The sequence below is a fragment of the Prionailurus viverrinus genome, chromosome C2 (assembly GCF_022837055.1).
Source record: "Prionailurus viverrinus isolate Anna chromosome C2, UM_Priviv_1.0, whole genome shotgun sequence".
In the NCBI taxonomy this organism is placed as follows: domain Eukaryota; kingdom Metazoa; phylum Chordata; class Mammalia; order Carnivora; family Felidae; genus Prionailurus; species Prionailurus viverrinus.
Genome location: NC_062569.1, coordinates 89630199 through 89645665, shown reverse-complemented (window position 1 = coordinate 89645665; position 15467 = coordinate 89630199). Strand labels below are relative to the sequence as shown.

At 41.9% G+C, this 15467-nt stretch overlaps 1 protein-coding gene across 6 annotated transcripts in view; it reads left to right on the top strand.

Moving 5' to 3' along the window:
• Window positions 1-15467, top strand: part of LOC125174690 (kalirin-like) — a 577730-nt gene that overhangs the window by 399847 nt on the left and 162416 nt on the right. For 5 of the 6 annotated variants that reach the window (XR_007155513.1, XM_047874328.1, XM_047874329.1 and 2 more), the window contains exons 12-13: window positions 1559-1767; window positions 5314-5488. Coding sequence is in view for 5 of the 6 variants with exons in the window: in XM_047874328.1 (XP_047730284.1) it covers window positions 1559-1767; window positions 5314-5488 (384 nt within the window). In the remaining variant the exon portion in view is untranslated. The remainder of the gene's footprint in view (window positions 1-1558; window positions 1768-5313; window positions 5489-15467) is intronic. The other variant, XM_047874331.1, reaches the window with a different exon arrangement.

Genomic DNA, 15467 nt, shown 5'->3' with positions numbered 1-15467 from the left:
TAATAATAATTTGTATTCCTTGCAGCTATAATCACAACACTATGAGCTTATTAATAATGCTATATGTTTACTTAAAGCATTAATAATAATTAAATAATTTAATATCCATAGTCTTTGATGAGCAGGGCAGATGTTACTCCCATTTTGTAGATTAGAAAACTAAGGCCCAGAGAGTTTCTCACCTGTCAAAGAAGGACATTCTTTATACCCTCTTACATGCTACCTCTACGGCTTAGTGTTCTTGTTAACTCACCCTCTTCTGTCACATCCAGAGCCTCTCCTATCTGAAGAACAAAGAATAACTTGTCTGAAACTTGAAGACTATTTTTGTCTCTCTTTATTGATTCTTTTCTTATCTCTAGTTACAAAGGCCATACCATGATTTACCATCCTGAGAACTAACTAGATGAGATGATATTCTTGAGATGGATGTTTATCCGTGTTCTTAACATGGAAGACATACATAAATGTTAGAGCCAGAAGGCAATTAGCCATTTTATTTAATGCTTTCCTTTTTACACACGAGGTCATAGATGGGCAAGGGTGAAGTGATTTACTCAAAGGCACCACGAGTTATAGGAAGAACAGAGGCCAAAATCCACATCTTCTGATTCTATCAATTTTCTCTCTATACTGTTTCCCTCCCCCCACCCCCCGCCCCTGGTAGAGCCCTGAGCTGATCTTTCTGGATAGCCACGTGAAGATTCCTTATTTTTAAGTAAGCATCAGACTTGTCTTTCCCTCCATCATTTTATGAGCATGCTCCAGAGGAGTAATTAGCAGTAGAGCACTGTGGCAGGCCACTGGAGACCTAGTTTCTGTATGAGGAAGAGCTATCATTACATGAGTTTTCAGAATTCAGTTCAACTCTTCATCATTTCTAATCCTTATTCTGCTCAAAACATTACACTTAGCTCTTTTAAAGTTGTCTGACCAGTCATATCACCCTGACTACATTTCAGTGCTTTGAATATCATGGGGGAAATGTCTCATACTTATATTGAAATTAAGATAAGCTACATTTTTAGCATTCAACCTTCTAACCAACCTAGTAGCCCTGAAAAGGAACAAATAATTTAGCATAGCACATATTTTTAAAATTAATCTTCATTTGGTTCTTATGGAGCATCACATTCTTTTTTGCGTATTTCCAAAATCATGATACATTTCTAGGAATCAGCATCTAGCTGCCTGAGGTGTGCAGAATCCTCCTTTCTGAAAGATGAAATAATATATGTCTATCACCAGCCCTCTGTTCTTCCTACTTTCTCAAAGATGAGCAATCAACCTTGCTCTAAGATTATAAGTTTCCCTGAACCACAGGGAGGTTAAGCCAGAGGTGGTGATCATCCTTAGGGAATGGAACCATTAATGGAGTAAACTTAGCAGAGATGAGTAATGAATATAAATATAGGTGTGCTGATGAGAATGATAGTCTGACATTGCACTGACTGGTTGAGGGTAGGCTGGGTGACCCCTGTCCCAACTATCTTGTCCTTGCTCCACCCCTGGCCTCTCCTGTCTGCCCTGAGTGGGGTCTCTGCTCTCTCCCCCACAGTTGTGGACATGGATGGAAGACCTTCAGAAGGAGATGCTGGAGGACGTCTGTGCAGACTCAGTGGATGCGGTCCAGGAACTGATCAAGCAGTTCCAGCAGCAGCAGACTGCCACTCTGGACGCCACGCTCAATGTCATCAAGGAAGGCGAAGACCTTATCCAGCAGCTCAGGTCAGCGCCTCCCTCCCTGGGGGAGCCCAGCGAGGCCAGGTCAGCATGGGCAGTGCTTTCCAGTGGGAAATGCCCTCGACTAGATGTGAGATAAGTCATGTCCCAGTCTTGGCTCAGCCACCACCAGCTTTGTGGTCTTGTGTGAGCTTCAGTTTCTCCATCTGTCAGATATGAAAATGCCTGTGCCATACCCAGCTAGAGTTTAGAATGAGAGTAAATGGAAAATCTCTGATGTTTCAAGGAATTATTTATCATTCATGCTATTATTTAGCAATCAATAAGTAACATAAGTACAAAAGTTAACAACATTCAACAGAAAATAATAACATCTTCATTAAGAATTATGGCATATTCGGGGCACCTGGGTGGCTCACTCAGTTAAACATCTGACTCTTGGTTTTGGCTCAGGTCATGATCTCGCAGTTTGTGAGTTCGAGCCCCACTTCAGGCTCTGCACAGGTATCATGGAGTCTGCTTGGGATTCTCTCTCCCTCTCTCTCTCTCTCTGCCCCTCCTCTGCTCATGCTGTCTCTCTCAAAATAAATAAATAAAACTTAAAAAACAAGAAAGAGTTATGGCATATTTGGTCAGGTGGAGAAATAGCCATTATGGAGTATAGTGTTATTTGGTATCTGATCTCAGGCTGAACTCTGAACTCTAGTGCCCCAGCTGGCAAAAATGGTTGGCTTTGGGGATCCAAAGCCGTCCTCCATGAGGATATAGAGAGTTTGTATTGTCATCCCACTCTGTTCTCCATTACCCACGTATGACCCTTCCACCATTCCTTGCTGGCCAGAAAATATAACTCCTTCTGTATCAACTTAAACAAACATAACTGAGAAAGAAAATCCTGTCTAAAACCTTCTATTCATTTAGAATCATCCACACCATTGACTCCTTTCTGTTGGCATCAATATCCAGGTTCCTATCCCTGTCAAGGGCGCTGGCTCCTCAGATAAAGTGTCGTGAGGCCTTGAGAAAGCCCTCAGGACCACCCCTGTGCCCAGGTGCTGTATAAATAGGACTTGACGGTGCTAATGATGTCTGCCTGCAGGGACTTGTTCTATCCTAAAATCACCCAGTGCTGGGACCTCTGCCAGCTCCAGACAGGAATAATCTCATCAGCAAGTCCCAGGCCAGCGCTGGGCCCTGAGGGAATTACTTCAGTTGGAGAGGGCTTCCCCCACCCTGTACCAGTTGTCCAATTAAACAATGAAAAACTTACCTGGAGATAGCCCTGGCATGTTTTTCTGTTGGAAATTAATCATGTCTATTCCAAACATGCACATGAGATGTTTTGAATCCTCCTGTTGCATACTAACAAGACAGCCTCTTTCCCTTCTTCCTCCAGCTCATCTTTACAAATATATCATACATGAGTTTTGTCTGCCTAGCTAGGAAACCCTACTGTTTTTGCTTCTGAAAAAAAATTCCAAATAACGGGCAGTCACTTAATCTCTCTGGCCCTCAGCTGTTTTGTCTGTGTAATTAAGGAGGTTCTTCTAGGAGCTCTGTCAGCTCTAGAATTTTGTGATGCTTAGTGTTTTCTCTCCAAATAACTTTTCATAAACTTGGTCAGTTCCATTCTGTGTGAGTTGGGTCTGTGGGGATGACATTTGCTCTCAACTGCCAACCTTGCATGATGCCTAAGGGCTGAAGGCTGCTCTGTAATGGTGAAGGTAGTGACATGGCTGATGGCCGTTCTACAGGTTTAAATTCCATGGATGTCAGAGAGGACCATAGGTGTGTGATCAAGAACCTGGTGACCATGTATTCCCTCATTAGCCTGACTCTAGCCTAGGATCCCCTCCCTAATTTCAAGACTAGTCAAAGAAGAAAAGAAGTGAATGGTGCCTAGTGGAAATGGGCAGGATGCCTCAACACATCTTCCCTAGGTCTCCATGACTTTTCTGGCAATCATTACTGATGCACCTAAGGTGGTTTTTGCATCATTTCTGTGATTCCCAGTGAGTGAGATGCTGACATAGGTACTGTACAAAATGGTCAGAAATCATTCTCTTTCTTCTGGAAGCTTTGTGATGGAAAAAAGTCTGAGAGGATCAGTCAGAAAGAACAAGCATATCCTTCCAACAGCAAAGTCCTCAACAAATGCATAATTCAGCATATCAGGTGCATGCCTTATATTCTTTTCATGATTGGGGTGTCTGTGCAATGGTGGAGTTTTGTGCCCAAATAGGCCAGAGTTGCAGGTGGAATCAGGAGCTCTCAGAATGACAGAAGGAGGAGCTCCTGACAACTGGCCTTATGCCCCCTTCAGAAATATAGGATGAGCTCAGATCCTGCTGCTTCTGAGACAAACACAGGCTAAAAGGACTGGTTTTCAGAAAACCTGCTGATGGTTTGTCCTCCAACCTCTTACATTGTACAAGAAACCAGGATGCCACTAGATAATGAATGTGCCCATCTATTTCAAGCTTTAGGGCCATATAGAATCTAAACTTCTGAACTCCTGTAATTTTCCTATTATAATGATCTCTTAGGAGGCCTCACCACCCTTTACTTCTCTGAGCAGCTCAATTTGTTTACTTTTTGTTCCCCTCTATGACATGCCACCTTCCCCTCCCACTTTTGTATAGACGCTGCTGCTCAGAAAGTGCACCCCTCCTACCTGCTTGGCTGGGGTCGTCCTTTTCTTTTAACGCCCAAATCCAAATCGGAACTCATCCTCTTTGAAACTTTGCTGTTGTCCCAGCCTTTTGTGCCCTGTCCTCTACTCTCCCCAGCTAGGCCCATGCCCCAGTCAGCACTTGACCCTTCTTTTGTTTCCTTTCAAGATTAACAGCCATTATTAACACAGCATGTTTCTGCTCACAGAGCACATTTCCATTCACTGTCTTATTTAACAGCAAACCAAGAAGTGAGCAGGGATTATTAAGTTCACTTTTCAGGAGGCAGCGGGGTCTCCAGGAGGTGATTTCCCAAGGCCACAAGCCCATGTGTGCAGAGTGGGGACAATCTGGGCTTGTGGCCTCCAGATCCTGTGTTCTCCTAACTACAGCTTGGAGCTTGTGGAATAACACCAGCCCATAACTTTGGCATAGCGTTATAAAGTAGATGAATAATTTTGGTAGCCATGATCTCATTTTATTTTAATAGCAATCCTGTGAGATAAAACTAGGAAGGGTGATTTTTTTTCATATGCCTTTAATTTGTCTACTCTTACTCATTGTGATTAATGTGTCTACTCATATGCATGTGTATGTGTGTGTATTAAAACTCTGCATATTAGGCTACATATATGTATGGAACCATTCCATGTCCTTAATATATTATGCTTTGTAGAGCCCTTTCCATGCATTCCTTTGTCTGATGGCTTTCAGAGTTCTGAGGAATAAAGAGGAGAGCAGCTAGTCTCGAGCTACAGTGCTATGAACCCCAAAGAGGATACAAGTATCGTTGGTTCACCTACTAAGGAGATAGTGCCAGGGTCACAGTAGGAGTTTGATAAATATCTTGAATGATCCTGTTGATTCATATCCACCTTGCTCAAATGAGGAAGGCCCCCTGCCCCTATATCACTTTTAACATGGAAAGGCCCCTCCCTTCTCCCCCACTCTGCCACAGGGACTCGGCTGTGTCCAACAACAAGACACCCCACAGCAGCTCCATCAGCCACATTGAGTCAGTCCTTCAGCAGCTGGATGATGCCCAGGTACAGATGGAGGAGCTGTTCCACGAGCGGAAGATCAAGCTAGACATCTTCCTGCAGCTGCGCATCTTCGAGCAATATACCATTGAGGTAGAGGTGGCGGAGGGGGGCACTGGGAAAGGAGAGGGAGGGAGTCATGGAGAGTTCTGGGGGGGTGGGCTGCAGAATGGGCTACTTCCTGGTCAAGGGCGCTGCATCAAAGGCTGGGAACGGAGAATCAGGCAGTACCCTAAGGGAATCAGAGGGGATTGTGCATCAAGGATACATTTTTATAATCAACAGATTCACAGTTCACATTCTAGCATGTTCCATTCCTCTGTCCTTCTCACCTGCTCAGCCAAGAAGAGACTCTCTGTTTCACTCTCTGTCTGGGATGACTTCACTAAGAAGGCTTTTGGTTGGGATTATGTGGACCCTTGGTACTTTGGTTCCTGAAAGACCATGGAGTTGTCTATTTGAGTTAGTGATTGGATCCTTTAGCATCAGGAGGAGGAGGTAGATGTTAAAATTTGGAGGCCTCCTCAGTTGGTGACCTTGGTCAGGAACTAGATGAAATCACAGAGCAGCCGGGAAGTCAGGCGCCACAGGGAAGAAGACCTTTTCTTCAGTTTGCGTTGTGCTCACTAAGAAGGTAAGTCTGTGCTAAGGCCATCTTGATTCATCTCATGGACTCCTCAGTTCCTTCTGGCAAGGTCAGGATCAGATGTTATAGTATATTTATATCCTCTTTGTGATGCCTATTAATAATGTCTGCTCCACATAATATACACCTTTTATTATTCTCTGCTTTGAAACAGTAACTAAAACCAGGCCAGGAGGGCTCCTGGGGTGTGGAGAGTATCTAACACCCAAGGCACTTTGTCCTTTTCAGGGATGGCAAAGGGTTAAATGAAAGATCCACTGTCTTCTCTTTGCTCCCTGCTGGTATGGTATTAGGGAAAGCTACTTCTCCACCCATCAATCTTTTACATTTTGTTTTGCATTCCAACCCTCTCCTCACAGTTGGGGCTTCTGGGTGTCTGGGACCGATCTTCCAAACAATATCTGTGGAAGCTTCATGAAACTGATTTGGAAGGAAATTACTTTGTTTTTAAATGTTGATATTCCAACATCCCCAAAACAGTCCCAGGCAGGACCAGAAAACTGCCCTGGCAAAAGATGCTCTTTTCTTCAATTCTGTGACCAAAAATGTTTATATTGAGAATCAGAAATATAAAAGAAAAGGAGTCCTAAAGCAATCCCTCCTATCCCTTATTGTCCTATGATTATTCTCTTCTCAAAACATACCTCTCCCCTTGCCTCCCTGGAAGCCACTACAGTTTCTTGCTTAAAGACTTCATGGTCTAAAAGGGGCATTCTGGACAATTTCTGGAACAAAGGAAAAGAGAAGTCTTTAAATCTGGATCTCAATTATCCTTACAACTTGTTCTATAAGTTTAGGTGATTTTTTGTGTACCCTTTACTTAATTTATTTTGAATCTACACTCAAAAGGATTTCAGGTGGCTACTAGTATTCAAACATATGTAGTAGGCCACTTGGCTGGTTCAGCCAGAGGTGCATGCGACTCGTTCTTGGGGTCATGAGTTCAAGCCCCATGCTGGGTGTAGAGATTACTTAAAACAAATAAACTTTAAGAAAAATAAATGTATACTTAAGAAAATATGTTGAAAGACTAGTAGGAATACTAGTGGAAAGTTAGAGATTTGGGCACGCAGCAGAGAGAACATGGTGAACCTCATAAAGCTGAGTAACAAAGGTAACAAAGAAGGAAAAGAGGGGGTGTGAGCTGTTAATCTTTGGTAATTGGGAGTCAGGCTCTCAGAAATAAGCAGTCACATTTGATTCCAGGACTCCTATCATCCCTCCTTGGCTCCACTTCACCTACCGAGAGTGAATATAGCCATTGGGAGATGATGTTAGCTGGTGTGGTGATATTGCAATTGTAGTCTTTCTTTACTCTTCTGTCATTCTGGGTCCACATCCAAAAATGCTTAAGAGGAAGGAGACAATCTGAGGGTTTGGCTGTTTAAGTTTTATTTCATTAGAGGGCATGGTTTTGAGGTCAGGGTTGCTGGTTTAGTTCTAGAATGGGACAGATAGCTTCAGTTTGCCATGAACTACACCCCTGACATGAGCCAGAGGGGGCGGGAGGCATCACCAGGGTATGTCTGCCTGCAGTGGTTCTGGGAAAATCCATTTCCATTCCTGAAAAACAATCCAGAGTATATGCCAAAATTACCCTTTAAAAAACAAACTGAACTATAAATCAAATACTTTAAAAGTGGATCCTATTTAACTGTTGCACTAGAGAAGCTTATTTCAATTATAGGATTTGAATTCTTCAGCCTTTGCATTATATAAAACTTCCCTCTCCCCACCCCCACCCCATACTATACAACAACCTGGATACTTGGTATGCAGTAGAGCAAAGTGGGGACATAGTATGAGGGAGATAAAAATAGTGATTTGGTGGCACCCTCTGGTTTAGGCAGTGGCAACCAGGTTTTAGAAGGGGTCTTGTTCCCCACTTGGGATATGGCCCAAAGCTTGGGAAATGCTGCATTTCATCTCAGATCGAAATGGAAATCCTGCCAAACCTATGGAGAAGTTGTGCCCCAACTCAATTGTCAGAAGTTAGTTTTTAGGGTGATGAAATTATTTCAAATACCGTCTAGTGTTTCACCATGGGCATGAAGAGTACGTCTAGAGAAGAGTCAGAGTGTGAAACTGAGGGTGGTTTCTCTAACGAGAGACATGTTGGAGCTGACATTAGCCAGGGCAGGGCTGTTACTGCAGGGACTTTCAGCTATGGCTTCCTAGAGGAAGCCTTCCTAGAGGAAGGCATTTGATGGACATGCTTGGAATTCCTGGGGATTACTGAAGCAGAGCAGGCCTGCTCCCCTGATATCTGGAAATCTAAGCATGACTCCTTAACCATGTCACTGATGCCTGAGATGGGCTACTTAATTTAAAAATTAAGGTAGTACTGGAGTTGCTCTACCAGTCACCTTTTCCTCAGTGAGAATGGTGTATATGGCGCCCACAGTATAACCTGGGGTGAAGTCATAGGGCACCCCCAGTAAGAGTGAAACTTAACTCAAATGTATTAGGCATGCTTAAAACTAGGACTGTAACTGCATTCCTGACATACCTTCTTAGCCTCCACGGAGACTGGACAGAGTGACCCATATCAGAACATAATGTTCTGTAACGTTTTTCCTGTACGTTCAGCTTCCCTCAATGAAAGACATTTTATATCAAAAGGTTATAATAGCAGAGACCAATAGTGTTTATTTTGTGGCAGTAAGAATGTGGGTGATTTTCTCTTGTTTTTGAAGCTTCCATGCATTTCGAAGTTTTCTGCAATTGATGAGAATGATCAGAAAGAAATAAAAAATATGTTTAGAAGCAAGACTAGGCCAGTGGTCTCCAAACTCTTTTGATTGTTCACTCTCTTAAAATGTTTTAGAACTTGCAATTCCCTATCTGTGCATATATTAGTTTATGAATGGTACACATGTTCTGCTATCACTGACTAGTAATCTCAGAACTCAGTGTGCCCTTAGGGTGAAGTGTAGCTTTTTCATTAGAAGTTGTGGTTCATATTTCAAATCACCTTCTCGATAATTTCTAATCATTTTTTTTTGGCCTGGTTTCTTGACAGTTCTGATTAGATTATCGCTCTTTCTTTACCCCATAAGGTGGCTGACAGAGTTCAAAGTTCTCTTGTGCTTTCATGCTTATTATTATCTTCAAACTGCAGTTTCTTTGCAGGAAACTTGATAGGCCATGTGTCTTTCTGTGAAGATTAGTTAAAACTAGATAATAGATAAATCTTTTTAACTGGGTTCATGAAAAGAGCAATAATTTAAAATATGCTAAAAGCAACCCAACAAACAAGCCACAGTCAGCCCCTCTGCTCTGTGCGCTCCCGCCCTCCTGGAAGAGCCCTCTCCCACCCCACCATCTGCCAGTGGTTGCAGTGAGACTCCAGCATCAGTCTGCTAGTAAAAGTCTAGGGAAACTTTGCGTCTTTCTTATGGTTTAATCAAATATGTGTGCATGTAATAAATATGCACATACATAAGCATATTTATACAGTGAAAATTTTTATGTTATCAGTGGATAATCTGGGACATCCCCTGGGGTGGTCATACTCACATTAGAGAGTACTAGAAATGACACCAGGAAAGATACTCTAAATAGGAAACTTTATGAAAAATGGGCCACAGTTACAGTTTTTCTTTTAAATCTCTGACTCTATAATTACAATCAAAGTTTGTTCAATGTACCTGAAAATTAATCTGTGTAGTTAACCTGAGTAAGGAATGAAACAGCCAACTATAAATCTATAGAGGTCACATTAGGACTAGTTGTGGTTAGGCTGGGGCTGGGGAAAATATAGCCTTCAAGGAAGAAAATTCTGCCTTCAGGAGGGGCAGTTGATGGAAATTTCCTGGTGGTCTCAACTCTTCAATTGGTTGTATGCAAGGGCGTTTAGTGTCTTGTATTTGAAAGAGACTGCTCCGTCAGCCTCTTGCCTGATCCAGCTCAATTAAACATTTAGTGAGCACCTAATATGAATCAAAAACTATGTTGGGCATTGAAGATACAAACCATCCTTGCCATTAGAGGGCTAGCTAGGGAGAAACAGAAAAATAGAATCATCATACAATGTGATGATTCTGTTGAGAGAAGACTCATGGTTGGATGAGATCACTGAGGCAGGAATATTTAGCTTAGTCAGGCTGTCCGTGGAAGGTTTCTTGGTGAGATTACATCTAGAAGACAGGTAAAATTTGGTGGCCAGGTTTTGACATCTCCAGGGGATGCCATCACTTCTCTACTGTGGTATCTCCAAAGCCTAGATGTGGGGTTTGGAGGGAAGGGAGAAGAGGGCAGACGAGGGAGCTCAGGATTTCATCAGTGTGTTGAACCAGAATCTCCACCCTCCTGCCCTTTAGTCCTAATTATGTTCTCTGGCAAAACAGAATAAATCTGTTCCCTCTTTTATTTGACGGCCTTAAAGATATTTGAAAATGGTCATCATAGCCTTCTTTTCCTTTATCTGAGAAATGTTGAGATTATATAGTTATTTCTACAGTCCTCTTGACTTTAAAAATTTGGTAACTATTTCTCTTCATCATCAACCCTTCTCTGTGGCACATATACCCAACTTATTCATGTCCTTCTGGATATGACATGGTCTCAAGACACCATGGAGACCTGGGTGCCCTCTGCTGAAGGCAAGGGCCATGCCTTCCTACACATCCTGGGTGCAGTGTGTCCAGGACCCTGGTGCTCTCCCAGAGCAGGCCAGGAGTGAGGAGCCTTTTCAGTGACATAGACCCCTGCTTTGGCTAGGCTTGTGCTCCCTTAAAAGCCCCTGGGTGTTTTTTTCAAAGTGCTTCCAAAGCACTTGGCTTTTAAAAAACAAACTTAAATAGAAGCTTTTATACATTTTCCCTCTCAAATTGTACTTTTTTCTTCTTGGCCCAGTTCTTCAGCCTATCAAGGTAAATTTATTATTGCTTCAACATTGTAGCTATTTGAAATATTGGCCAGGTCAGGCAGGGCCCTGTGGCGCTTTACTGGAAGTTTTTCTTTGGTGATGCAGGGCCATCAGGCTGCACAGTCATTCTATTGCCTGGGATCATCTGAGGACCACATCATCTGGTCCACTTTCATAACCTCTTCTTCTACAGATACAGCGTCAGACTCTGCAAAGCCATGTGGTGCTCCATGTTTGGAACATGCCTCAAATCCGCCAACATCGTAACTATAACAAGAAAGAAGAGCTCTGTTTGAGAACTGTCTTTGTAGATTGCTCCCAGGGATCACTGTAGCATTCTCTAAATATGCACCAGTTCCTTTGAGAAGGAAATGCAGAATAAATTATATAAAGTAAACCAAAGTCTACACAAAATATTAATTTGATAGTCTCTTCTAGACTTTTGTTAAATTGATTTCAGGATCATTAGGGTAGGGGGTTGGGGGTGCTACTCCTACCCTCTTCCTTCCTAAAAAACAAACAAAATAAAAAAATGATTATTCATACAGCTTTTGTATTCTGGCAAGTCACTTGTTTTTGGTAAATTATCAAAGATCCCTGAAGGAAATTTTTCAGATCACTCTGTAATGGGATATGTCTGGCACTGTGGGCCTAAACTCAGTGTGTAATATCAAAGTACAAATTCTATATGCTTATTTCTGGTGAGGATGCTGGGGATTCAGTATAAGGAAGCAGATGTAAGCTCCAGGACTAAGTATTTCACTTACACAGGAAGAAAATCACTCTGACATTCAAGCATTGAGAAGTATGAATGAGAGGACAATATACGTTGTAGGAGCTCTTCAACAAAGGAGAGATCTTTCAAAAACAGAATAGATTCCCACAGGTCTCAAACTCCTTAAGAGGCAAAGATAGGGACAAAATACCCACTCAAGATCCAGTCAAGACCCCCTCAAGATCAGTCATGATTATATCAAAGATCTCTGTTTTACCATGATGTTAATGAAGAAAAGAACATGAAATTGTTCATAAAAATTATCCAGTTATCCAGATTATCTACTGGAATAGAAATCAGGTAACTGAACATTGTAACTCAACAATTATAGCATGTTTCAATATAAACTGACACTATTTTGCCAAAAATTAAAAATGGTTCAGTGGATTTATTTATTGCCAAACCCTTCTGCTTTTCCCAAAAGTTCTTGCTATATCCCTAGAGGTCTTTATGTAGCTATATAAATAAATATTTTAACTCATTAGACAAGTCATATATATATATATATATATATGTATTTCCTAATAAAACAGAAGAAAATGCTCTAATAAACCTTTAAAATAACGTATATTAGAATTCACTAATCTCAACATTTTATAAATTGATTTTACAAACAAAAAGAACTCTCAGAAAAGAGAATACTAGACTAGACAAGAAGAATAAATGACTCTGGTAATTTGGTGAATTTTGGTTTCACAGTGGTAACCTATCAATATGCAAAACCTGTTAGAGATAAAAATAGCTCTTCCCATGCAATAAGACTGTCTCTTTAGCTGCAGCATGTCTTTCCCTATAATCTGGCACTTGTAGGTCAGTGGAAACTATTTAGCTTTCACTCTTCTCATCTTAATGAAAATAACAGCATCATAAAACAGAAAGATGCTCATTTTGCAGTTGACAGCCCTTGTGTTTCAGAGCATCTCACCATAATGAAGTGCTTTGGATCCTTCCTTCCCACTGTTAGTTGGAACAGGATTGGACCTTAATGTACACAATGTGTACTTGAACAATTTCTCTGTGGCCTGCAATGCTGTTTGATAGCATTTTACCCACAGTAGAGCTTCCTTCAAGAAGAAGAGGATTGAGTCAAGCCTCCCAAACCCTGCTGCTGCTTTATCAGCTAAGTTGAAGTAATATTCTGGATCCTTTGTTGTCATTTTGACAATGTTCACAGCGTCTTCACTAGAAGTAGTTTTCATATCAAGAAACCACTTTCTTTGCTCATCCCTAAGAAGCAACTCCTCATCCACTCAGGTTTCACCGTGAGACTGCAGCAATTCAGTCCCATCTTAAGGCTCCACTTCTGATTCTAATTCTCTTGCTGTTTCCCCCACATCTGCAGTTACTTCCTCCCCTGGAGTCTTGAGCCCTCAGAGTCATCTGTGAGGGCTAGAGTCAGCTTCCTCTAGACTCCTGTTAATGTTGATATTTTTATCTCTCCCTGTGAATTATGGATGTTCTTAATGCCACCTAGAATGGTGAATCCTTTCCAGAAGGTTTTTAATGTACTTTGTCCAGATCCATCAGAGGAATCACTATCTGTGGCAGCTATAGCCTTACAAAATGTACTTGTTAAATAATAAGACTTGAAAGTTGAAAATACTCCTTGATCCATGGGTTGCAGAATAGATGTTGTTTTAGCAAGCATGAAAACAACATTAATCTCATCATATGTCTCCATCAGAGCTCTAGGGTGACCAGGTGCATTGTCAGTGAGGAGTGATATTTTGAAAAGAATATTTTTTTTCTGAGTGGTACGTCTCAACAGGGGGCTTAGAATATTTCATAAACCATGTTGTAAACAGATGTGCTGTCATCCAGGCTTTGTTGTTCCATTTATGAAGCACAGGCAGAATAGGTTCGGCACAATTCCTAAGGGCCCTAAGATTTTCAGCATGGCAAATGAGCACTTCAGTCACCATTCAACTTCAGGTCACCAGCTTCATCAGCTCCTAACAAGAGAGCCTGTCCTTTGAAGCTTTGAAGCCAGGCATTGACTTCTCTCTAGCTATGAAAGTCCTAGATGGGATCTTCTTCCAATAGAAGGCTGTGTTGTCTGTATTGAAAATCCATTGCTTCGTGTAGCCACGCCACCTTCCTTAATTACCTGAACTAGATCTTCTGGATAACTTGCTGTAGCTTCTACATCAGCACCTGCTGCGTTGCCTTGCACTTTTATGTTATGGAGATGGCTTCTCTCCTTAAGCCTCATGAATCAACCTCTGCTAGCGTCCAACTTTTCACCTGCAGCTTCCTCACCTCCTCCGCCTTCACAGAATTGAAGAGTTAGGTCTTGTTTTAGATTAGGCTTTGGCTTAAGGGAATGTTGTGGCTGGTTTATTCTTCTATCCAGACAACTAACACTTCCTCCATATCAGCAATAAGACTATTTGCTTTCTTATCATCTGAGTGTTCACTAGAGTAGCACTTTTAATTTCCTTCAAGAACTCTTCCTTTGCATTCACAACTTGTCTAGCTGGTAGAAGAGGCCTAGCTTTCAGCCTGTCTCAGCTTTCAACATGCCTGCCTTCCTCATAGAGCTTAATCACTTCTATTTTTTTATTTGAAGTGAGATACATACAGACTCTTCCTTTTACTGGAACACTTAAAGGCCATTTCAGGGTTATTAACTGGCCTGATTTCAATGTTGTTGTGTCTCAGGAAAAAGAGAGGCCCAAGGAGAAGGAGAGAGATGGGGGAATGGCTGGTTGGTGGAGCAGTCAGAACACACATAGTATTAAGTTCACCATCTTACCTGGGTGTGGTTTATGGTGTTCCAAGGAAATTACAGTAGTAACATCAAAGATCACTGATCACAGATCACCATAACAAATATAATAATAATGAAAAAGTTTGTAATATTGTGAGAATTACCCGAATGTGACACAGACATGGAATGAACAAATGCTGCAGGCAAAATGGTGCCAATAGATTTGCTCAACACGGGGTTGCCACAAACCTTCAATTTGTAAAAAGCATAGTATCTGAAAAGTGCAATAAAACAAGGTATGCCTATACAAGGTAGATACCTTCTTCAACCCATGGCCATCATCTTCATCAGGATTACCAGCATCTTCAAATGACTTGGAGAAAAGGACCTCACAGTGAGATTTCCAAATTTGCAGGTGATAGTAAAGAGATAAGTAGATGGGAATAGACCAGAGGAAGAGGGAAGAGAAGCGGCAGGTGAATTTTGACTTGGGTAAGTACAGGATAAAACATTGGGAGGGGAGGGGCTGAAGTGTGCTCTATACGTAAATACTGGGGAAGACCCAGAAAATGGGAGGACCCAGTGCAGTGGGCACCCTGAGAACAAAGCCCAAGGCAGCTACTAAACCAAGTCCCTTGGGTAGTCTGTGTCAGCAGAATGCTGGATTCAGTGAATCCCATCTGGCAGGAAAGTCTTGGGCTTCATTTGGAAGTGAGCCTTCCCACTTCCCACTGCCTCTTATCCTTTCTTTCTGTTTTGCTCCTTCTCTGATTTCCCTTATGGCTATGGCTCTAGTAGACAATTGTTAGATTAGAAATATTGCCAATGTATCTCTCAAAGAGGTCATTGTATCCTAACACTCCAATTAATTCAGGAGAGAGAGGGAGATAGGAGCCACTGGAGCCAAGAGGGGAACTGAGTGGGCCAGAGCTGAGATGGACCTAATTGAGTGGAAGGAGAAAGCAAAATAGGGTGATTGAAAGCTGAATGCCCTGTGGGCAACTTGTGTTCTATCTTTCATTCATTTGGTTCAGGCCCTACTTTTGCCCTAAACAAATTCTTTCAGGTTTC